This window comes from Apostichopus japonicus, chromosome 13 (genome assembly GCF_037975245.1).
Source record: "Apostichopus japonicus isolate 1M-3 chromosome 13, ASM3797524v1, whole genome shotgun sequence".
Taxonomy (NCBI): domain Eukaryota; kingdom Metazoa; phylum Echinodermata; class Holothuroidea; order Aspidochirotida; family Stichopodidae; genus Apostichopus; species Apostichopus japonicus.
Window position 1 is genome coordinate 23,485,247 of NC_092573.1, and position 24,252 is coordinate 23,509,498.

Here is a 24,252-nt window from a genome sequence, read left to right on the forward strand (position 1 = left end):
TGCGCCCTGCCATCTTTTGAGAAATGTTATGAATTACTCTGCCTCTTTTTGTTCGTTTGTCTATTTTTGTAATGAAATGTGCACCTTTGTTATTTACAAAGTGCCAATTTAAGAAAAGTCTAATCAGAAGGTAGCCTTTATGTTGTATATAGGCGTTAACAAAATAGTAATTAGAAAATGTGTTTACAAAAATTAAAAATGGCATTACTGGACGTTTTGAGGTGAATTTTTGATGTGGCCCCTCTTATCAAAGACACATATGTCTGCCTTTCAAAGTTTGTGCACCCATATCCCACCACAGATTGAAGCCAAAAGATAATCATGAAGTGAGGTGACCGCCCAAAACCCACGCCTTGTCAGTCCCCTTTTTTGGGAAGGAAACGAAGAGGGGAAAAAAAGAGAAACAAACATAACATTGTACAAACTTCAGTCAAACTATATTACAATTGCTCCATCAGTGACTATAAAAATATCAAGTTAACACCAAAAGTATTCATTCAATTTGAATAAATATGGTTTTAATAATACTGTTAAGTTAAAAAACATCATCATCATCATCGTCATCGTCGTCATCGTCGTCGTCATCGTCATCGTCGTCGTCGTCGTCGTCATCGTCATCGTCATCGTCATCGTCATCGTCATCGTCATCATCATCATCATCATCATCATCATCATCATCATCATCATCATCATCATCATCATCATCATCATCATCATCATCATCATCATCATCATTATCATCATGAAAGGAAACACACACATGCTGATAGGCTTCAAATTACTTGAAAAACGATAAATTTATACCGGCCTATAACGGCTTTACTGAGCGCTGTGTATTCTTTGAATTAACATCAATCAGCATACCAATTAATGCAGATTATCACTTTAATGCATATGTCAAGCATTGAGTTGATTTGACGATCGCTTTTTATATTTTGTCCTTGTCTCATTTTTTCCGAAGTAAGGTACAAAATCTAAGAACAATATGCATATGTTGGATAAGATACAAACATGTATATACCGCATTTCAAGTACTATAGCACCATTCAACTGAGAAATTTTAAAATGCTTTAATTCCGGATGACGTCACCAACGTCGATCGACACTGCAGGGATTTGAAACAGACTCCCAGGTTGGAATGTCTCCATTATAATGTCGGATCAGTTGGTCTTTCGACCGTTATGATTCTGTATCAATGCACTCCATCATGCTGTTTAGTTTGGGAACATGTACACCATTAAAGTCCAGCCCGTCCACAGACATGCAAACCTGGTTAGTCATATCTTTGAAGTCGTGCTCCATTAATGCTCGTAGTACAGTTTCTTCCTGCAGATATATAAATATATATATATACATACAATTTAAAATAAAGAATGAATGAAAAGTGACATTTAAGTTTATACAACTCTAAATGGGACTAAAGTTGAGACACAAATTAAAATAGATGTGCTTAGATGACCACAAGGTTATAAAACAAACCTTTAAAAAATCACACTTTTCTCAGTTTTACATTTGGGAATATCTTGTTTCCACAGAATAGATCATATTTTAGACAATATTTGTATTCACAAAATGACACGAAAAAAGCATGGTTCTTTCTTTCATTCGATTTTTTAATTTTTTTTTTATAGTAGCCATGCATTTTTTCTTTCCTTACGTTATACCATTCTTTGCTCTCATTCTTATACTTTTATACCAACTCGAAATATTCCAAACTTCCACAAGTACAATTACTTTGTCAAAAATCTTTGAGGGCTCCTCTGGGAAGCAGTGCTTTTGCACTGAGCAGGGCTACCCTCATTAAAGATGACATTAATAAAAAAAATATAATAAAATAAAAACAAAACTGATGCAAAATGAGTCTTTTCATATGGAAGATTAAATTAAACTTTAAAATGAAATCAAGAAGGAAAGCCTGAAAGAAAACTGATAAACAAATTTCAAAGAGCAAAGAAAATTATTGTGTGCTCTTCAAAATTGTACCTTATAATAATAAAGTAGACTGCCCCAATTTCCAATTACCTGGTATTTTGCTGGCAAAGATGCTCTCAAATTCCCTCTCTCTTTTACTGCCAAAGGAAATCCAATTCCTCTTCTTCTAAATCGGTCATGAATAGGATCAGATCGGAGTGCAAAGAGGGCAAAACAGAGGCCATATCCTCCCCAATTAGATACCCCACAGGTGATGATGAAATCAGCGGATTCCTTACTAGCAATGGTTTCACCGTTGGGAATATTTTGCTTGATCTTATCATGAACTTTCCCCATACCTAGTTCATTACCACCATCACCAATACCTGAAGAAGGAAAACGAAATATTAAGACATGATACATTCTGGAACACTTGTCTTTGACTAGTTATAAAAGAAATTTAGAAATATCGAAAACATATTTTCTCAGATAATTGAAGCATCAATTTCATCAAACCTAATTATATCGACTGTGGACGTAACCTACCCATTACGTTTACATTGACTTACAGAACCCGGAAGTGGTGGCGGTTACAACATCATGCGGTTTCTTTGCAAAAGCACGATTTTCGATCGGCGAGTTTCACATCAGCTGAAATTCCCAGTTTCAACTGTTATTTGTCGCCATAGGCCTATGTAGCATAATTTTTATTGCGCTGCTTAACTTATTGTGTCATATGACTATACATTATTTATTTCACTTTAATTAGCGATAAAAGTCTCTCCGAAGAGTGCGAACTTAGTGATAAAAGTTTCAATAATGAAGACATTTTGACTTCGTCAATGTACGTCTTACGTATTTAATTGGCTCATTTTCAAATAGAAGTTGTGTCGTGAAACTATACATACGGCGTGAAGAAATATGTTAATGTTACCTGTTGTGAAAGTTTTTGGTATCTTTTTAGCCACTTCAAAGAGCACATCATTATTGGTTACAAGATGAGTAATCTTTTTCGCTCGCATGGTGTAGTAATTGCCATCCACTGCCATTCCAGGACGTTCAATTGCCACTAGGTGATCAAAGCGAGGACGTGTTATATCACCATTCTCAGTCAGAAACTCTAAGGCAGCAGTGTGGTCCTCTGACGAACTTCCTGGCTCTGGATATACTTCAAGAGAAAATTGTTTGCGTATGATACCTGGTAAAGAGGAAGAAAATAACTGTAGTGGCAGAGATGCTCATTTGGCCTTCCATGAAAAGTTACTTTTATGTTTTCGGGTGTTGAAGGCCTACAAGCCAACACGGTATTTACGAGTCAGTAAATATCACCATTTACGACCTACGTTTTGTGTGAGTGAATCCTTCTACAGTTAGTTTGTTTCCTTGTTTTTCTTGTTGTTGTTTTATTATTTTTTTTGGGGGGGGGGGGGACGAACGGAGTAAATATCTCTGTAAATACGAGTTGTGGTATTAGTAGTTTACTACGGACTTTCGTCAGTGTGTGATATTACGGATTTTCGTCTTCGTCTTCGTCTTAAGCAAATTTTAGTCGGCTTTTCAGCTCCGTGCCCGGACATCACAAATAACCATTATATGATGATGCAATAATTGAAATCATTAACCATCGCTTCACTTAACCTCACTGAATCACTTATTTTTTGGCGACTTGGAGCTCCTTTACATACAAGTACGGTTCCTTCCTGTTGTAAATGATTAATTTATAAATAACTTAATCTGGCAATAAGTTTATCCCAAGAGGAGATTACGTGTGGAACTGAATGTACCTTTTGAAGTTAAAGTTTGTAAAAGAGACTCAAAAGCTGCCTTGTATCCAGCTGCTAAATCGAGGATAAATGTCACGTGAATGCCAAGGCTCTGGAGAAACATCCCCAACGCCAAGGCTCCAGGTGGACCATCAGTCTCAAATGGGAAATCTTCATCAACAATTGCAGGGAATCCAGTTATTATGGCGACGCTCTCAGCGTGCGATAAGCAAAGAGCACTTTTAATGAAATCTCCTGACACAACTAGTTCGGCAATGTTTCGCTTTCCTTTGAAGGAAATGAAAGAAACATTAAATTCAAATTTAAATATTGGTACATTATGTGCTTATGTGCACAGACAGTGACTTGAGTATCACTTTTGTATACAATATGAGACGCAAATCCAGTAGCGAAATATTTCCATAAATGCATATAACTGCATATAAATGCACACCAATGCATATAAATGCATATAAATGCACCTCAAGACATATAAATGCATATAAATGCGTATATATGCATATTAAGAGACCGATAGAAAAACTTTTACAAACAGTTAGTATGGAAACTAAATTACAAAAATATGTATTGCTTTTTGTGTGTGTGTCACTTCTAAATATCCACCCGTTTAACAGAATCTTATTAGTTTTATCATTTTACTATAAGATATTTATACAATTCTAAAACGGATATCCTTCGGTGGAAGAATCTTCCCAAAAGATTGTGTCTTGGTCTCAGGAATAAATAGCAAAAATAGACATATCATCCTACTATTCGCATCATCCATTGCATAACTGTCTTCATGATGTGGAATATCTCTTTGTACGAGAGAACCTTATCCAATTGGACCTGATATCATGTGAACTACGATTATAAAGTGTCATTTTGACGTTACCCACCCAGCTGAACAAAGACGTCACGGCCAAACATAGCACTATACGAGCTCAAATATAGACGCCCACAAAAACCGAAACCACGGCAAAAACTTCTCGAAGTGCTCGCACCACCCGCCAAAAACAATCAGCCGCCCCTGCAAAGCTAAATACGCCCGACCAGAACCCAGGCCCACCAAAACACAACTAGCTGCCCAACATTTAGTGCCATGGATATAATATATATACATATTACAACAGGGAAAGCACGGAACAACTATATCATGCCTCTACATGTACAAAAACTGTTTGTTACGGTGGTTCGTATCAAAGCCTCCCGGTACTCACCAGGATCGTCACTACATATGATCTCTAACTTTCTCAATGTGTCTTCAGCAGTTTGAGATAACGCACTAGCCAGAGGAGGTTCCCGAGATAACCAAACAACCAGAGGTCGATCATTTGTAGGACATTGAAGCTCCCCTCCGCCATCGGAGACCAAGCTATCACTGGTATACATAGATCCAGGCCAATTCGTCAATGCAAGAGGAATGTCTGAAAACGAGAATATACACATACCGTCAGTATGTAAATATATATGAGATAATGCACCGCAGCAAGTGAAAGATCCCGAGATAACCAAACAATGAAGGGGTCGATTATTTGTAAGGCGTTGAAGCTTTTCTCCTCCATCAGTGGCGAAGTAATCAATGATACACATAGATCCATGCTCATTAGTGAATGTAAGAGGGACGCTGGAAAACGAGTATGCAGTTGAATAAATCAAGTCTATGGAGGAATTAAAACGTGTTAAAAGAAGGAACTTTATGGGCATCAAACTCACCTCGTTTCCTTAAATTATTCACCTTTTTTCGACAAACACAGCTGGTGATAACGTCCCATCTGCAGCAGAGAATTATAATAGCATGTTAATTGAACTCTACAATGTTAAGGACCATTGGGTCACAATCGTGGCTGGCAACCACCTACAGTTATGTTGAAAATTAAGTTGTAATATGAATTACTTACTGATAGTTTTAATGGCTTCTAATCCAGTCAGTCCACATGACCAGAATACGGGAACATCACCATGTTTTAGTGTGGTTGAGACCCCGAAATCAACCTTTGCCAAGTCTTCAATTCCGATAATTGCTGATGGAAAAATTAATTTTGGCCAAAAATCTTAATTTAAACATACCACATGAAATGAAAAGGCAGCTGTGCAAATGAAATTATATTACATTGTTTTAAAAAAGGGGGAATGGTTGAGAACGATGGGTCGTGGGGTTGGTGATAGAGCCTGAGTGGGATATCCTAATCCAGCTTAGTTATTGCTCAACAAGAAAGCTCTTTCGCTTCGTATAAACACTTTTCAACATCAATATGAAAAATATATTTCGTATTTTTTTTATTAACTCTGAAGAGGACGCTGCTGCATTTTGACACGCAGAACATCGTTCAATTTTCTTTTGAGGTACATTCATGAACAGATAGATGTAGTCCTTCATTTACTGAAAATCCTTAAACATGTTTATGAGGATAATAACTTTTAAAGGGAGCGATTTATACGTCAAGTTAATATTGAGAGTCATTCGGCTTTCCACATATGCATATGTGGCTAATATTTAGGGACGGCGCGCCAAGTGAGGCATATGATTTTTTTAAATTATACAACAGAAACTTACCTCAAAACGTCCCGACAAATTGAATGCACAAAAGGGCATGTTTTAATTACAAAATTTACAGCAAAGGGGCACTTTTGTTTGTCTTAAAATGGCCACGGCACTTTACAGGTTGGAAGGGGCAACTTTTCCCTCCCGCAGCGATGCAAAGTAATAAATTGTTATACAGGCAATGGTTATGTAACGTTAATGAGTACCCTGTTACTTACTAGGGTTTCCGATGTGTATTGGAGCTCCATGTACATAATGCAAAGGAAAGGTAACTTCATACGCTATTTGCACAAGCTCAGCAGGAATAGGTAACATTGTTACGACCTGACAACAGTCAAACTCTCCCACTTTGTTGCATTTGATTTTGCTCTATACGGAAAAAATTAAAATCGAATAAAGAAAACACAACCACAAAAAAAAATAACAGCTTCGTCTCCCAACATGTTACCATCTTAAAATTGGCGAAGCTAGGATATCAGGTGCCTGCAGGGTCAATGGTAAAATCTGTGGTCCTTCACCCTTACGTTATCTAATCTGCACGTGACAGAAAGCTATAAATGTAAAAGTAAAACACAAAAGGAATTAAGAAAAATGAAACTGGTATTACATCGAACTGAGGAAAATCACGTTTTGAAGAATTATTCCGCTCGCCCCTTCCTGAAGACTTCGCGATAGGTCACCGCGCATGACATAATTGTTTAACACTTTATCGTAGATTTCGCCCACAGAAATTGCCAAACTGTGAATAACGTGTCCAGCACTCGTACAAGTTCTTTCGAGAAATTATGACATTTAACAAGCAGGGTACATGGCAAGTTTCGTTTCGTTTCGTTCAAGGTGCGATTAGCTGCTAATCGACCAACTCTGGTGATGGTAAAAAGTGACTAGCAATAACACTTTACGTATAATATTGACACATTAGGTTATATGCAATACATGCAATACATACAGTTCATTGATCTATCGTACAATATTAGCGGCTTAATTCGTTAATTCGCTCGAGATATCAGTCCTGAAATCTGTAAAACATATGTAACAGAGAGGCCAGGAATCTGTCGTTTTTATATGAACCTGTCGATGCTATAAATGTGACGAGGCTATGATTCTGAAGAGGGTGTGGATATATTGCTATAGTGAATATGCATTGGCTATGAATCTGTAAAGGCTAGGAATCTGTCTAACTATTGATTTGTCACCACTGTGAATCTTTCATGGCTGTGAATAAGTTGTCGAGGTTATGAATCTGCACTGGCAATGAATATGTCGCGGCTGTGAATCCGGTCTGGTTTTGAATATAGCAACATGACTTTGAAAAGCTCACTTATATGTTTAACATTCTTTTCATTATTTGTTTATCGTGTACACTTTATTTACTTGCAAAAAGTGAAACATAACATTTCTTTCAATAAATGAGCAATTCAGGCTCGAAGCATATTTAAAAAACAAAAAACATACCGTGTACTTTCAAACCAGCAAATTTCGTAAGACAAGGAAGGCAGAGATATGGGTTACAACTCTGCCCTTTGTGGAATACACTTGACATGTATATTTTCGCATTGACATTACATCGGCCCGTTGAGCGCAATGAAAAGGGGAAAAGACACACATAACTCACTTTATATTTGCTAGTGTTTGCGACATCTCCATTCTCGTCATAATATCTCAGCGGTATCCCAGCCGACAGTAAACGATCATTAAAACTAACACTGGAACCCAAATAGTAAAAACAGAAATCTTTTAGTTCTTCTGTATATTCATCCAAGTTGGGAACAGTTCGAGAGTATTTCGCATTTTCAATGACGTCATAGGCTCCAAGGTCAGTCCTGAAAGACAATTTAAGTGTGAGATTGAGGTTTTAAAGGGATAAACCCCTCACATTTATCTCTGCATAGGCCTATGTGACTCTGGAAACTGCAGACATGCTCAGAGGGAGGCAGTGACGTATATAGTCAACGTGGCGGAAGAGGACAGATGAGAAAGATATAAGCGTGATAATTGCAAGCTCACATGCACAATAGTGATATGATTTGTGTAAGAAAGACAAACGGTTAGTGGACTATGCGACCTTCCCTTCTTTTACTTTTATTCCTTTACTTTTATTATGCAAATGAAATGCAATTAAGTGTTCATTGGTCATTGGCAGGCGTAAAGCTGGAAATGATGATTAAGCAATCATGTGTTTCTCTTTTGCTCGTGTAAAAGCAATGAGTCATTATGGTTCTTTTTCTTTATTGGCCATGAGTTTTGTAGACCTTATATGCCTCCGTTTGTTTTTTATATGGTTTATATGCAAACACCTGTTGACATATATTTTCCATAGACCTGTGTGGACTGCTATACCAATACTGCTGGTACTTGTAATCTCCGAATATGGCATTAAATTGTTCGTATATGTACATTTAAAGCCATTTTCGGAGGTGTTATATATAGTAGCAGCATGACTGGTATAGTACTTGAATGATGTACATCATATATGCGTGATCATGCATATCTTCATGCAGGTATAATGTGCGTGGACTACACTCGTTTATTATTGCGGGATGTCATTTTAACGCATGGCATCACGGTTGATCGATAACCCCCCCCCCCCCCATAACAAAATATATTAGCATTCAATGATTCACTATTGCAAAAGATAATCACGAAAGATTCGAGAAGGAACCACACTGATGTACATTGGCAAATTCAACTCGTGAGCTTTTCATGATTTCTGAACTAATTCTTTATATTGCGTCACGAGAAACGATGGGCATGGACTTGATACGTTCCAGGGAGGAGGTAAAGACAAAGAATCTAATCCTAATAGTTTCCACGATAGTCATTTAATTAGTACTGAAACGCACCCTTAACTCTACCTGATATCTGATGGCGTTGACCTCGTAAGTGTTGGCGCATCAAACTGTCCTCGTTCGGACGCGAACAACACAGGTAAAGGACCAGAATTGATCCGGCAAAATTCAGCAAAGTTTTTGGAATGTTTCGATGGTAACATAACGATGTTTGCTTGAACATATCCTGTACATATAGAAGCAAAAGGAATAAGCACATCCGTTTATTCTGGTTATCATATCTTTTACAGGGGAGAAAATCGATGTGCGTATGTTAGTACATCTTTCGAGAGAAAGAAAGAGATGAAGAATGTTGAAAAAAGGTCTTAACCCCCACCCCCGCCACCACCCCACCCCACCACAAAATTAAAAGAAAACTCTTGAATTCATTGAAAGATGACTTAAGCCTAAATTTTGAACTTGATGTATATCATAACCCAAGATAAAGAAAACAGATAGATATAAGGTTAGTAACGTTTCTTTAATTTTGTCGGTTTTCAAGATAATCATGTTTGAAATATGCTTATATCCCTGGAATGCACCTTTAAGGCTGAATTGAAGGTGACGTCGGCTCCTGCGCAATACAGCCCTAAAATGTTATTGTTAAATCATTGGTTTTTAACTTCTAATAACTCAACCAAAACATTTTCTTTAAACTTCATACGAAAAAGAGAGCAGCATTGGATGACATTTAACACCACGAGTCCTTTACAAAATAAGGAATATTGTAAAACGCCACGTACCCTTACAGACATTTGCTGTGACTGTTTTGAAAAGAGCTCCTTGGCGAGAAAGTGCCCTGGCGGTGTAAGTAGTTATTCTGGTAAGATTGTCCTTAGCATACTTTGCATCATCGGTGTCAGAATGGTCCATTTCGCCCTGCAATTACTTGTAGTGTTTTAGCAACCTAGTAAGAAAACGAATAACAAGACGTAACCTGAGATCATGGACATATATAGCTATCTTCGTATAGAGGATGTTGCACGCTAAACCAAAGCACGGGGCATGCGCACTTGATAAATGATATGAGATGAGAAACCTATGATAATAAATAAATTGCATGAAAATGATGTTGACAACGAATTTTTCATTACATTTATGTATCTTCAATGTATCTTGCAACACTGACATGCAAAGAACCTTGTAAACGTTACATTTTCAATCTTACCACGTAGACTTATTTACATACCTGATTAAGAATTCGTCTCAGTGGTGACAGGTGTAATTACCTGCTCAGGATGTCCATAGATAATTATTGCTTGCCGGTTTGCTTTCGTAATAGTAAACTCACCAGATAACACCTTTGGCCCTTTCTGTAGGCATCCATTTTCTATTTATGACTTTGTCTCCTATTTTCTAATTCTAATCGCAATTCATTGCTATATTTGGTGAACAGTTTTGATCATTTTTATCGGGAACTCATTGCCTTCGAAATGCTGCGAATTCTAAACTGTTGAACAGGCTAAACCCTAGGTTCTCAACCTTTTTCTATCCAGGGACCCCTTGAGATAAACTGAAATGTTTTGAGGACCCCCGGACAGTGACCGCCGGCCTGGGGGAGGGCAAGGGCGCCGGAAGCACTTTTAATCTGTCAAAATACTGAAAGACAAATAATGTTCTATGTGTTTTAATGGTTAAACTGATATTATTATGATCATTATTATTGTAACGACTTTCCCAATAATTCTAACCAATTTGGAAGGGTTATAACACGGCAAATGATTGTATGTTATTGGCATGCGATGTAATAACCAACGCATGCCTATATGATATGCACATTAAGATGTTGAACGCGCGCGTAGCGCTTGAAAAATTTTGGTAATATTTTTCGGGCAAGTCGTTACAGCCCCCCAAATCAAATTGGGCTTCCTACGCCTGTGGTAGTAAACATTTAAAACTTCCCGAAATATTTCATTCGACGTGGGTTTCGATTTGTAAACTCTTTTTTATTTAGAAATTTTTATGCAGAAAAAGGGCACATTTTTAACCTCAGGAAAAGTGGGGGGCACGTGCCCCCCCCGTTCCGCCGCCCTTGGGGGAGGGGTATAAGGGGAGGGGGAGTCCCCCTTCCGTTTGGATTTTTTTTCAATATTTGAGGTTTAGATGCGAAATGGTGCATTATTTTGTAACTTTTGCAGGAAAATTAAGGTTCAAGAATTTAGGTGTAGAAATGCATTTTTCTGGGCCTGGAATGCAGTTTTCCTAGACCTGAAAGTATTGCTAGGTATAGGCCTACTTGGAAATTCATACTTACAAATTATATATTTCCCAATTAAATTTAAATTTGGAAGCGATGAGTTGTCAGATAAAAACTGGTTGATTCTGCATGAGGTCAGGAGAATTATGAGATTTCTTTGTCAGAGATAGCTACAAATGGCACCGTTTTTTTGTTGTCAAATCCAAGTTAGTTATAACCTATCCTCCAAAGCCTTATAACTACCGCGCTTCGCTGTGACAACAATGAGCAACGTATCATAGTTATTGCTCTGCATATTGGAATGTATAGTGTGCAGCTAAGTTGTACACAACACTCGGGTGGCATGTTATCCATACCTCACCAATGAGAAACTATATTACTTGTTTTCATCGAGGAACGCACGATTCAACATTTATCGACTACTGACGATACGGTCTGATCATCAGGGTTCGACGTATTGACTGCTAGCCTAGATTTCTAGAGGCATACATACTTCTTCATTCGACTATATCTCTCATTCCATTTTTCACGAACCTCTTCGGCTTTCGCGGACCCTTATTTTTTTCACGGACCCTTATTTTTTCACGGACCCCCTGCGGACCCCTTTGCCCTCACGGACCCCTAAATAAATTTCACGGACCCCCTAGGGGTCCGCGGACCCCAGGTTGAGTAACCTTGGGCTAAACGAAGAATTATGTCGTGAAATGGAATATCTTACCTTTCTCTGCACAGTATATATACAGACACATATATGTATGTATGTATATTAGATCCTCCTGCAAGCAGGAACTCGCGAAGAAGCCTAATTGGCTTATCAAAGCCGCAAGCTGACCGAACCCGAAGTTAGTCATATGGTAGGCCATTGGGAAATAATTGCTGATTTAATGTCCGTACGAATGTAATAACCGGTATTATACAACACCTAAATATATTCCGGCCATTTGATTGGTCAATTGCTCGTCGATTGCATGCAAAATCCGCTGTATTGCACGCTATGATGATAGAACCATGCATTGTACTTTTTTGATAGCACTTTTTCAATGGTAAGAGAGCAGAGAAACCTGTCTGTTCAAAACTATCTGTTGCATCAGTGCATTTTACATCCAATTATATCCAAATTTGAAGGTGTTCTTTAAAACAAATAATGAATGGTTTCCATTCGTGCAATAGTGCAAATATTTCATGAGTTGAAAGATGTAATTTGTTCCATTCAACTCGGCTGCGCCTCGTTGAACGGAACAAATTACATCTTTCAACTCATGAAATATTTGCACTATTGCACTCATAACCATTTATTATTTGTATATTAATTCGATTGATACCGTATAGCCAAACAACTCTGATTTGGAAGGGGTACCAACAATTTAACGACTCGGCGCGATTCTCGTGTCCTGAAACTTGTTGCATGTATGTACACATTACTGGGGTAAAATGCATGGTGGAGGGGTGCAGTAGTCTGCTCAGAGGGGCGGGGGGGGGTGGCCCATGTGTTTCAGTCGCTGGCCTTGATGCGAGGGTATATATATTGACGCAAGAATGTTAATACAAATACATCCTATATGCATAAGAGTCCAACAAGAACGGGTAAATTCATTCCACACTGTATACGGATACCGTACGTGTATATACTTAACGTTCCTCATGTGTAAGGCGGGAATTTGATTAAGCTACGAATTTCCTAAAGAGAGGGAATTTATATACACTTCCAAGTATACAGAGCAGTCCATAAAGAAGGAAATATAATGCATATGAAAAAAATTAAAATATTCGAATGAGAAGACTTATAACATCGACGTCTGTCTATATAGCTCTTGTCTAAGAACCTTGTAAATGTTACACTTTCATATCTTACGATATATACTTACATACCTGATAAATATATAGTCTCAGTGGTGACAGAGGTGTCTGTTCAGTATGTCCATGCTTGTATGTTCCTTGTCGCAATAGTAAACTCACCAGGTAACACTTTCGGGCCTAGTTTATAGTGCTACAAAGCAGAACTTGTATAACGACATTGTTGGCAAACGTTCTGTGATGCGACCAAAGGTCGTTTGTTTATTGTCAACAAACCTGTCGAAACGAATATGACACATACTGTTTGTAAACGAAATGTCACTGGCGGGGTTAGAACATATAACCTTCCACGAGCCCTTTGGGAATTTCTTTCATGTACAATTGCAAGTTGATATTTTTCTCTCCTTGCCATGCATTCTATAATGAAACTTTATAAAAGATAAATAAATAAATAGATAAATAAATAAATAGATAAATAAATAAAAAAAAATAAAAAAAATAATCAATCAAATTGTTTGACAAATTACATATGCTAAAGATAGTCACAAGTTGCCACTTTATGCCGGAAGATTGTCGAATAATTCATAATCACTTACTTTGGTATAACGGGTGTTGGTATTCCAAAACTGTAAAGAAATACATATTTCTTGTATCATTTGAAAGTATCGTGACCATTTCAGCATAACTAGCATTATTTTTGTGTTAGTATGCATACCTCATGAACTTTCCGCAAGCAATCAGCGATCGAACCCTTTTTTTTATGCCAGGAATGGGTTTGCATGGATACGATGTGAATCAGCACAATGTGAGATTAAATAATGGCAATGAACAGGAGCATTAAAAAGAGGTACATAGCGGGCCGTAACGGCGTCACGTCTTCGGTCACTCAGAGGTACTACAGCAAGGTTACTCAACCTGGGGTCCGCGGACCCCTAGGGGGTCCGTGAAATTTATTTAGGGGTCCGTGAGGGCAAAGGGGTCCGCAGGGGGTCCGTGAAAAAATAAGGGTCCGTGAAAAAAATAAGGGTCCGCGAAAGCCGAAGAGGTTCGTGAAAAATGGAATGAGAGATATAGTCGAATGAAGAAGTATGTATGCCTCTAGAAATCTAGGCTAGCAGTCAATACGTCGAACCCTGATGATCAGACCGTATCGTCAGTAGTCGATAAATGTTGAATCGTGCGTTCCTCGATGAAAACAAGTAATATAGTTTCTCATTGGTGAGGTATGGATAACATGCCACCCGAGTGTTGTGTACAACTTAGCTGCACACTATACATTCCAATATGCAGAGCAATAACTATGATACGTTGCTCATTGTTGTCACAGCGAAGCGCGGTAGTTATAAGGCTTTGGAGGATAGGTTATAACTAACTTGGATTTGACAACAAAAAAACGGTGCCATTTGTAGCTATCTCTGACAAAGAAATCTCATAATTCTCCTGACCTCATGCAGAATCAACCAGTTTTTATCTGACAACTCATCGCTTCCAAATTTAAATTTAATTGGGAAATATATAATTTGTAAGTATGAATTTCCAAGTAGGCCTATACCTAGCAATACTTTCAGGTCTAGGAAAACTGCATTCCAGGCCCAGAAAAATGCATTTCTACACCTAAATTCTTGAACCTTAATTTTCCTGCAAAAGTTACAAAATAATGCACCATTTCGCATCTAAACCTCAAATATTGAAAAAAAATCCAAACGGAAGGGGGACTCCCCCTCCCCTTATACCCCTCCCCCAAGGGCGGCGGAACGGGGGGGGCACGTGCCCCCCACTTTTCCTGAGGTTAAAAATGTGCCCTTTTTCTGCATAAAAATTTCTAAATAAAAAAGAGTTTACAAATCGAAACCCACGTCGAATGAAATATTTCGGGAAGTTTTAAATGTTTACTACCACAGGCGTAGGAAGCCCAATTTGATTTGGGGGGCTGTAACGACTTGCCCGAAAAATATTACCAAAATTTTTCAAGCGCTACGCGCGCGTTCAACATCTTAATGTGCATATCATATAGGCATGCGTTGGTTATTACATCGCATGCCAATAACATACAATCATTTGCCGTGTTATAACCCTTCCAAATTGGTTAGAATTATTGGGAAAGTCGTTACAATAATAATGATCATAATAATATCAGTTTAACCATTAAAACACATAGAACATTATTTGTCTTTCAGTATTTTGACAGATTAAAAGTGCTTCCGGCGCCCTTGCCCTCCCCCAGGCCGGCGGTCACTGTCCGGGGGTCCTCAAAACATTTCAGTTTATCTCAAGGGGTCCCTGGATAGAAAAAGGTTGAGAACCTAGGTACTACAGCACAATTAACTTAAATGTTGTTAAAATTTGTTGTTCTATTGTTGTAACAATTATATAAATTGACCTGTTCAAGCTAATGATTGATAGAAATTCACGGTTTTACATATAGTTTGTGGTTTTTATTTATTTGTTTATTTAATAAATAAGAATACATTTGTTATATGACAACTTGAAATAATATGCCTATATACATTTACAAATTAGTATGAATATCAAATCATTCTTAAACTTTACAAATAAAAAGATCGATGAGCATTTTTATGTAAAAACTTTTATAAGAAACATAACAAATAAAAAACTAAGGTAAAAAGAAAGAAAACTAAATTAGAATATTTTTGAAACTTAATTTCAATAAATAGACATGTCTGGTGTTATGAACTTGAAATAAATTAATAAGAAAAGCCATTGTTTGTCTACGAACATATTACACTAAAAGTACAGGTTCTCGTATAATCACCTAAGTCAAGCAGCGTTGAGTGTGTACTTATATAGTACTTTGAAAGATGACTTCTTTGCAATTCTCGGTGTCGTAGACTCTTTTATGCACGAACTTCTATATAAAGTGATCTGTAATATATGAATGATAGAAATCCAAGAACATTCATGAAACTCATGAAATTGTCAAATTGTGTTGTGTTCGCGACTATGGGCCTCGCTGACTTACATCACGGTCTGACACTCACAATATGAGTTCTGTACTAACTTTAAAATGATAACGTGTTTTCATTTCGGTCTGAGTACAACAAAATGTGATAATTATATTACTTACCCAACACTGAAAATTGCATGCAGTTTAAGGCTTTATCCAAATCGTGCATTTTAAAACCTAACTAACGGGTTCTACTTTCCTTGCTGTTTCAACAGTAAGACCATATACAGTGTGAGCTATCATCATTACTAGTGTTTACAAACAAAACAGTTGAAATAGTTTCTCTGTTTCGTCACATTTTTTGACGCGCATCTGTGAAACGCGCGCGCATCTGTATAAAGTGTAACTTCTCAGCGTGTAATATTTTGGGTACCATAAACAGCAGCAGAGATAATGTTACAGCGCCCAAGGCGCCAGATACGTATATTCTTACTTGAAATATGAAACAGCCAACCGTGTGTACATAATTCCCAAAAAGACTATGTCGATGAGGAGACGCGAAAAATAAAAATACGAACGAACGAATCACGGAGGGTCATGTGACGTGCTCACTTGTAGAACTCAACTCTTATCGTAGGCTACTCCTTAAATGTGGATTCCATAAACAACTAATGTCATGAATCTTGGCTACCACATTCCTGGTAAAGGTATGCGAACACAGAATTTGGCTAAGTAGTACATAATTTCAATGCAATTTTCAATTCCAAAATTTCCATTTTGTGGTGTTTCCTGCGACTGGAACGCACGAAGCTTATCATGGCTTTGCACAAGATATTCAAAAACGAAAAGCAGACGACAGGATTCGTTGTTCCTTAGCAACACAAATCTCCTTACCGTTCGTAAAAAAAAACGCCTAACATGGAGGGAGCGCCGTACGTAGTCTATAAGGCCCGTGCAGTAAATGTTCGAATAGCAACCAGGGTCCATGTAGATCAAGCTTTATATGAGACAGAAAGTAAATCTAAACACCATTAACTTCCAAACTTAAGCAATTATTCTCAGTTTTACAGTACAGATCCGTTATAGTGGCGTTCTGTTGTCCACGGATCTAGATATAACATAGGACTGACGTTCTGTGTGCTATGGCCTAGCCAAACCTTAGAAGTATGCCTTGGCATATACTATACATACGCGACAAAGCTACGACGAGGAAGTTGGATTCAATCCGATCGGCGATTGTTCTCCCATAGATTATTTCCCATTGAAGCACCCAGAGGTGCAACATCATTCCAAACGGTAAAGTTTAATGTTTGTGCTGTTGGCAATCGATGTGGAGTGTTAGCTCAGTGGTTAACGCCGGTGCCTTCCCAATCAATCATAAGGTCCCGAGTTCGAGTCACTCCAAGTTTAATGTAGGCTATGTCGTCCAGTGACAGAGTTGTTGACAATTCATAATCATGGGCGTTAAATATGAATGTAGGAGACTGACTTGGCAATGAGGCTTCTTCGCGAGTTCCTGCTTACAGGAGGATCTAAAAAACACATACATACATACATGTGCATGTACAATGACAGAAACATATTTGGAAACCAAATGGCTCCATTCATCACGTGACCTGAATTTTTCGGAACGCTCATGTCGCAACTCTCTCTAAAATGCCGAACTCTACACGGAGCCGCTTATCATTTCGCACTGACAAAGGGTTAAATAATATGTTAGTAGCACCTACCCGGGTGCACCGTGCATGATCTTGTATGGTTGGTACGTTTCCCTACTATGGAGTGAGAGTTCTAGCTCTATTAATTCATAAAATCGAACTGTAAATTTTGCCAGTATAGTAGGGATATTATTTTATGCACCACATATAAAGTACATCTTAACTGCAAATTAATTGTGATATTCCGGAATGATTTTACTTCCATTCAGTTTCCACACCCAATATATCTTGTTAAAAATACTCCCTGCCATTGCATCTAACTTAAACATCAAAATTGTGCTTGAGTTCTTCTTTTATCCTACTGATACGGTTCCTTATCTGTACTAAGAAGAAAACATTGGAACAGTGTGAGAAAAACGTATACGTCTGCAGACGCGCGCGTGTATTGGCTTCACCTGTACTTGCGTGTCAAATGTATACGAGTCATGACTCTTTGCTTTTAACTGAAAGGGGAGCCGATCTGTACTCGGCAGTTTTTCTTCGGGCCTCTAAATATGCGCAACATTTCACAACATAAAAAAATAACATTTGTTTTTAGTTCGAGACTTGCGCCCTCATTTATACTGGTTTATTGTCTATTGATCGATAGTAGGGTTGACGTTGATGCAGCAGGGCCCCTACACTGGGGGGGGGGTAGAATGGTCCCCTATTTTTCACAAGCGCTTAGGTTTTGCTGGCGAGAGGCCTTCGTCCTGCATATAGAAGAGAAATTTCAATGCAACTCGTTTGAAATTAGTAATAATACTGTAAAATATCGGTTCTATTTAGGTGGAATTAAAGGATGACCAAAATATATCACAAACTCGAGCATGTTCGCTTTCTTTTGGCAATAGTATATTTTCCTGCATAGTTGGTTAAAATCGTGTGTTCTATCTGCATACTGCTCCACATACGGGCCTATACCATAATCAGATTGTGCCAATCATCACGGTGTAGTTAATTAAGAGGACTTCGACTGAGAGAGTATCAGTTCATGCGGTTAAGCGACGTTTGCATCATTCATGGTCCATCTTGGTGATTTTTTCGTTAAAAGGTATCTAGCATTCAATATCTTATATAATGCCCACGCATCATGCTCATATAAGGCTATTCGTCTGTACGGCACATTGTGTTGTATTTGTCATTAGTGTGGAATGCATCATGTTTTAGAGATTTTTTGTTATTCTGAAAGTTCTATACGTGCATATAAAAGGTACGGTGTGAATATAATTATGTGAATACCAACAATCATGCCACAGATACGTGTTTCAAAGAGTTCTCACCAGCCTCCATATGACCTATTGCAGAAATGAACTGTTATTGAAATTGATAAAAGGAAGTTAGATCTCCTGTTGCGGAATGCGGGGTATCCTCTCACCACCCACTACTTGATACTTTATTCACATGATGTTATTGGTGTACATGATTTCAATATCGATGATATACGTACATAGATACATACATACATACACCACGCTTGCATCTATACGTACATGAACACCACCATGCAAAACAATGGTATATAAATATCCTTGAAGGGCGGAAACAGGCCATTTTATTACTTCACTTAATACTACACAAGTAAATGAATAATGGAAAACGGACTGGGAAAATTTAGCCAACCAAAGAAATTTATGGCTAGAAGGGGAGTCAAACCAGTGACTTCTGGCATTTACCTCTGGTGCCACCAAAACAAAAATATGCTATATACGAATCGCCGCCAAGTACTGGATAACTGAGTTGTTAGAGCTCTTTTCCATTCAATTAATACCTATCGATATAGTTATATACGCCAGTTCCTAAAATTTATGAACTGCAACAAAGAAGCGGAAATCAGTAGGCTGGATTTCTGTAAAAAGACTTCCTCATATATAAAGTCCATCTCAACAACTCGAAGCTCATTTTTTAGTGTAGAGTAAGCTCAAATGTTTGGAATGTCATGAATTTGTAATATTTATTATTAAGAATACTTTCGTATGGGAACCCACGAATTCAACGTTTTCTTCTACTCGATCGATACTAGCACTTTATATATTTCGTGAAGTGACCGAGTGAGCCCTTTTCCTTTGTTATCGCTCAGGAAATAACTAACAAAAACTGGAAACAGTATACAAATGGATAGTTCCACCAGGGAGTTGTTATGGAACAATTCCCTGGTCCCACAGTGTAATGAATCTGATATTACATTAATGGCTACGTTTGTTCAATATATTTAGATATCTCCTTGACAACAGCTATACGCAAGGTTTACAATAACACGATTGTGAAAGACATTGTTTACCATCTAATTGTTATCAGAGGAAATATATAGCAAGGCAACTGTCACAGTCCACACCCTGCAGCAGCTTTGGATACAACAGCGAATGCTGTTTAACAAATTACATCGTTCATTATATATAGGACTGATGAATAGAGAAAGACATTGACGGATGCTTGTTGCCAATGTCGATTAACCTTCCTGACAAACACTGACGTGATATAATTTAACTTTTAAAGCCTGTACGATTTTTTCTATATATATATATATATATATATATATATATATACACATGTACATATATAGGCTATATTTTTCTTTTCATCATAATACTTTGAGATAAAAGTTGTAATAGTGCAGTTCTGTATACATTTATTAGCTGTGCATGTTATAGCGAGATTATAATCAGTATCCTTATGAATGTGTACAACAAATTTCAGTATCTCTCTCCCATCATGGCATGTACACATATAGCCTAATTGTATAACTCTCATAATCTGATTGAGAGATCGATATATGTGGTAATGTTATACTCACACATATAACTGGATATCTATTGATCTGACCGAGATATCGATGTATGTGGTAATGTTATACTCACATATACCAGGACATCTATGATCTGACCGAGAGATCGATATATGTGGTAATGTTATACTCACACAAATAACTGGCTATCTATTGATCTGACCGAGAGATCGATATATGTGGTAATGTTATATTCACACATAACTGGCTATTTATTGATCTGACCGAGAAATCGATATATGTGGTAATGTTATACTCACACATACCAGGACGTCCATTGATCTGACCGAGAGATCGATATATGTGGTAATGTTATACTCGCACATAACTGGATTTCTATTGATCTGACCGAGAGGTCGATATATGTGGTAATGTTATACTCACACATAACTGGATATCTATTGATCTGACCGAGAGATCGATATATGTGGTAATGTTATACTCACATATAACTGGGTATCAATTAATATGACTGAGAGGTCGAGATATGCGATAATGTAATACTCATTCATAGCTGGATACCTCTCAATTAAACGAAAACATCAGTTCGTGGTAATGCCACACATACTGTAACTGGATTTTTCTCAATCTGACTCAGAGATCGATATATGCAATGCTCACACATTAAGTTGTGTGTACATCTCAATCCGTCTAAGAGATCTGTGGTTCTATTCATATAGTGGTGTCAAACACTAAAATGTGAATTAAGAAATTAATATGTCGTATAATGTAATACTCACAATATGGTACTTGAGTAGGCCTATGTATACCCCTCTGTCTGTTTAAGAGATATATACGGTTCTATTCATAAACACCCAATGAATAGCGAGTTCCTTACAGTTTGCAGAAAACCTGCTCGTAAATAAAAAGCTTTAAAGCCAAATTGGTAGCTCTGTATTTAATTACAGATGTGTTAGTGTTTATCACTCTCCCATCAATGAATTTGTCAACAAGTAAACACATACGTCTGAAGGTGATATGACAATCTGCAAACACAGAAGATTTCCGAAATCCTCTACATGTAGGAACGGTTTCGACACCTTTCTATTTATTGATGATTATTACTCATTTATGTTTCTATTTTTATAGAGAATTCCTTGATATCGCTTAATACTAATCGTGAAGAGTAGCTTTGCGTAAACATCATGTATTATTTCTATATGATGTTGTATACTGTTTAAACTGTACACAAAACACTGTAAATTTTGTGTAAACCATGTAAGCTAACGGTGGTGTGTATACACGATCTTTTATCACATCCATTTAGAAAATAAGCGATCCGTGACAGTGTTCTGTACTTTGTGCACACTGAACCGCAGACATCATTGTGCGTTTATAAATATATTTTTGGGGTTGATTGTCATTTCAGCTAAGTCATCACACCAGTTTACTTCTCCTTTGTGCAGTATTACAAGTGTTGTTTTTTTTTACTGAATTGAGGTTGCATTACTTGATGACTGGTTATTTCCAACAAAAAAATTGGTGTTTGAAGTTCAAAATATATATATTTTTGTTCCCTTTTAATTCGAACAATATTTTTAAAGGACCTGTATTACACAATGTTAAAAATTAGAGGTATCGACTGATGTAACCAAAATTCAAAGGCCTACAATCCCCAGTCTGTGTTACTATGACAACGGATGACTGCATAGGTTACGATTATCATCGAAACCAAAAAGCTCACACCTTAGACCTAAAAGTTTGTTGTGATATTTTGGAAACACTTGTAATTATGTTAACATATCTAGTAATGAAGGGGAGGGTGAGGGGCCCGGTGGGGTGGGGGAGTCACTATAAATTCAATACAGAAAGAATAGTATACTTGAACACCAAGCATAATTGAAATCATTACAGGGGCGTATCCAGGATTTTCCAATAGGGGGGGGGGCGCCAGGCATGAATGATCGCCGTCCTGGGGGATGGGTCTAAGGGGAGGGGTGTGCAATTTTTGCTTTCGAAGAAGGGCTGAAATGCAAAATGGTGTCATATGCATGGGTGGCGATCCGTACTTCCGAGTGGGGGGGGGGGATATGACCTTGTTGACTATCTAAGCGAAGCGTACAAGAAAATTTTGGGATTAACAAACCCTCTAGATGGCCGGAAACGGCACTTCCCGAGGTTTCCAAGCGGCATATACCCAACTTTAAAATAGGGATGTCATGTCCGAAATATCTCATAATCAGGATCCAAAATACTTTTTTTTTAATTTCGGGTGTTATTTTGGGAAAATTGCCCCTGTCAATCTTGTTTCAGGCGCAACGTTAGAATGTTCGAGAGCTCTTTTATATTATTCGATGAAGAAAATGGCCTCATGCAGGCTATTACAGGCCTATACACATGCAATACACAATTACACATAGTTACATTCCTAGGTACCGATTGCTAGGGCATCCAGGTGAAACCAGTATTAAGCATTACCCTGGTTACATGAGATTCTCAGCTGTTCGAGGGAACATGTACGTGTGTAGGCCTACTATAGGGCCTATATGAATACTATGAGGGTGCATATATGTACTATATCAATACCGTGGGCGCAATAATACATTTTGTTGTTATAGGGCCAATGAAGCCTACAGTCAACTATTTTTGCTTTATAAAGACGCTTTATTTGAAAAGATCGCACTGCGTTTATGGTAGGCGAGAAATGAAGCTAAAAAAGAGCCGTACATTAACGAAGATGCATAAATGTAGGCATGAAAATATTCTTATCCCTGGCATTTGGTGGGGGGGGGGGGGGGGGATATGGTGCATCCCCTCCACCCATTTTCATGGGGGGATATATCCCCCTCCACCCAGGATCGCCGCCCATGGCCATATGTGATCCATTTTTCGACCTTAATAATAAGCAACATTTCCAGTAAATATGGACACAAAATGCACAATTTAGTATGGCTGGCATGTCACTTAGTGTTTATAGTGATAATACAAACACAATTACCATCTATGTTTCTAAAACTATTATGCCGCCGAACTTCGCCAGAACCTTGTTTTTGCAAACAAAAAATAAAGCATACGGGAGGGGGGGGGGGGGGTTGAGCGATCACCGACATCTCACATAAAGGTCATCATCAATTTTTGTTTTTTTTTTGCTAAACTTTTTTTTTTTTTGGTGACGGCTAATAGGGGGGGCGCGCGCCTGTTGCGCCCCCCTGGATACGCCCCTGCATTATCGTGAACTGCTTACATAATATGTGAGCAGATAACGATCTCGAGGTAATACGTTGTCAGTGCAGCATCTCACGATTGTAATATTCTATGTATGTAAATTAATAATGGAAAAATATGACTGGAAAATATTAGACAATGTTAAAGAACAACGAAATTTACGGCTAAAAAGTAGATTCGAATCAGTAACCTCTGGGTAGCAAGCCTAGCGCTCTATATACCAACAGAACTATCCAACCCTATGATATAGCCCAGGGTTGTCCAACCTATGACCCGCGGGCCACAATCCGGCCCGCCGCAGGGTTGCGTCCGGCCCGCCAGAGATGCTCTACGGTGCGAAATTTTAGTGAGCAGATTTATTGATAACAATTGAAGCTATATAATCAATCATTCGAACATTCTGGGTCCAAAAAACTGCATACAGGTCAGTTTGTGTGACACTCTCTCAGTGGGGGGGGGGGCGGCTGAACTGTATTCATCTGTTTCATCAGGAAGGAAAATAAATCAGTGCGCCCGCGCGCAGTGCTCACATTTTGTTGCCTTGGGCTTCGGGCAAAAAATCGAAACATCGAGCATAGGGTTTATGCGGCCCCCTCCTTCATCACGATCGTTCCATGTGGCCCTCCTCTGCAAAAGGTTGGACAACCCTGATATAGCCATTT

General features: G+C 38.1%; 1 protein-coding gene across 5 annotated transcripts; it reads right to left on the reverse strand.

Moving 5' to 3' along the window:
- Positions 1-563: 563 nt before the first annotated feature.
- LOC139979093 (D-glutamate cyclase, mitochondrial-like) lies at positions 564-21,690 on the reverse strand. Of its 5 annotated transcripts, none has more exons than XM_071989760.1 (14): positions 21,166-21,690; positions 15,812-15,921; positions 13,635-13,664; positions 13,114-13,314; positions 9,791-9,954; positions 9,075-9,234; positions 7,835-8,042; positions 6,438-6,588; positions 5,576-5,698; positions 4,895-5,101; positions 3,696-3,962; positions 2,846-3,109; positions 2,023-2,297; positions 564-1,326 (listed from the first exon to the last, which is right to left on the reverse strand). In XM_071989760.1, the coding sequence occupies exons 5-14, from the start codon at positions 9,918-9,920 to the stop codon at positions 1,180-1,182; spliced, it is 1,932 nt and encodes a 643-aa protein (XP_071845861.1). In that variant the 5' UTR covers positions 9,921-9,954; positions 13,114-13,314; positions 13,635-13,664; positions 15,812-15,921; positions 21,166-21,690; the 3' UTR covers positions 564-1,179. The 5 variants fall into 5 exon arrangements, with proteins under 5 accessions (XP_071845861.1, XP_071845859.1, XP_071845862.1 ...); XM_071989758.1 differs by lacking the exon at positions 21,166-21,690 and adding an exon at positions 16,124-16,265; XM_071989761.1 differs by lacking the exon at positions 13,635-13,664.
- Positions 21,691-24,252: the final 2,562 nt, after the last annotated feature.

Bases quoted from the DNA above. Each gene is read 5' to 3' on its own strand.
- LOC139979093 (XM_071989762.1), bottom strand. From the start codon at position 9,920: ATGGACCATTCTGACACCGATGATGCAAAGTATGCTAAGGACAATCTT. The intron at 8,043-9,074 runs GTAGAGTTAAGG...ATTGTCTTTCAG, and splicing joins TCAACGCCATCAGATATCAG to GACTGACCTTGGAGCCTATG. The intron at 2,298-2,845 runs GTAACATTAACA...TTCCTTCTTCAG, and splicing joins ACCAAAAACTTTCACAACAG to GTATTGGTGATGGTGGTAAT.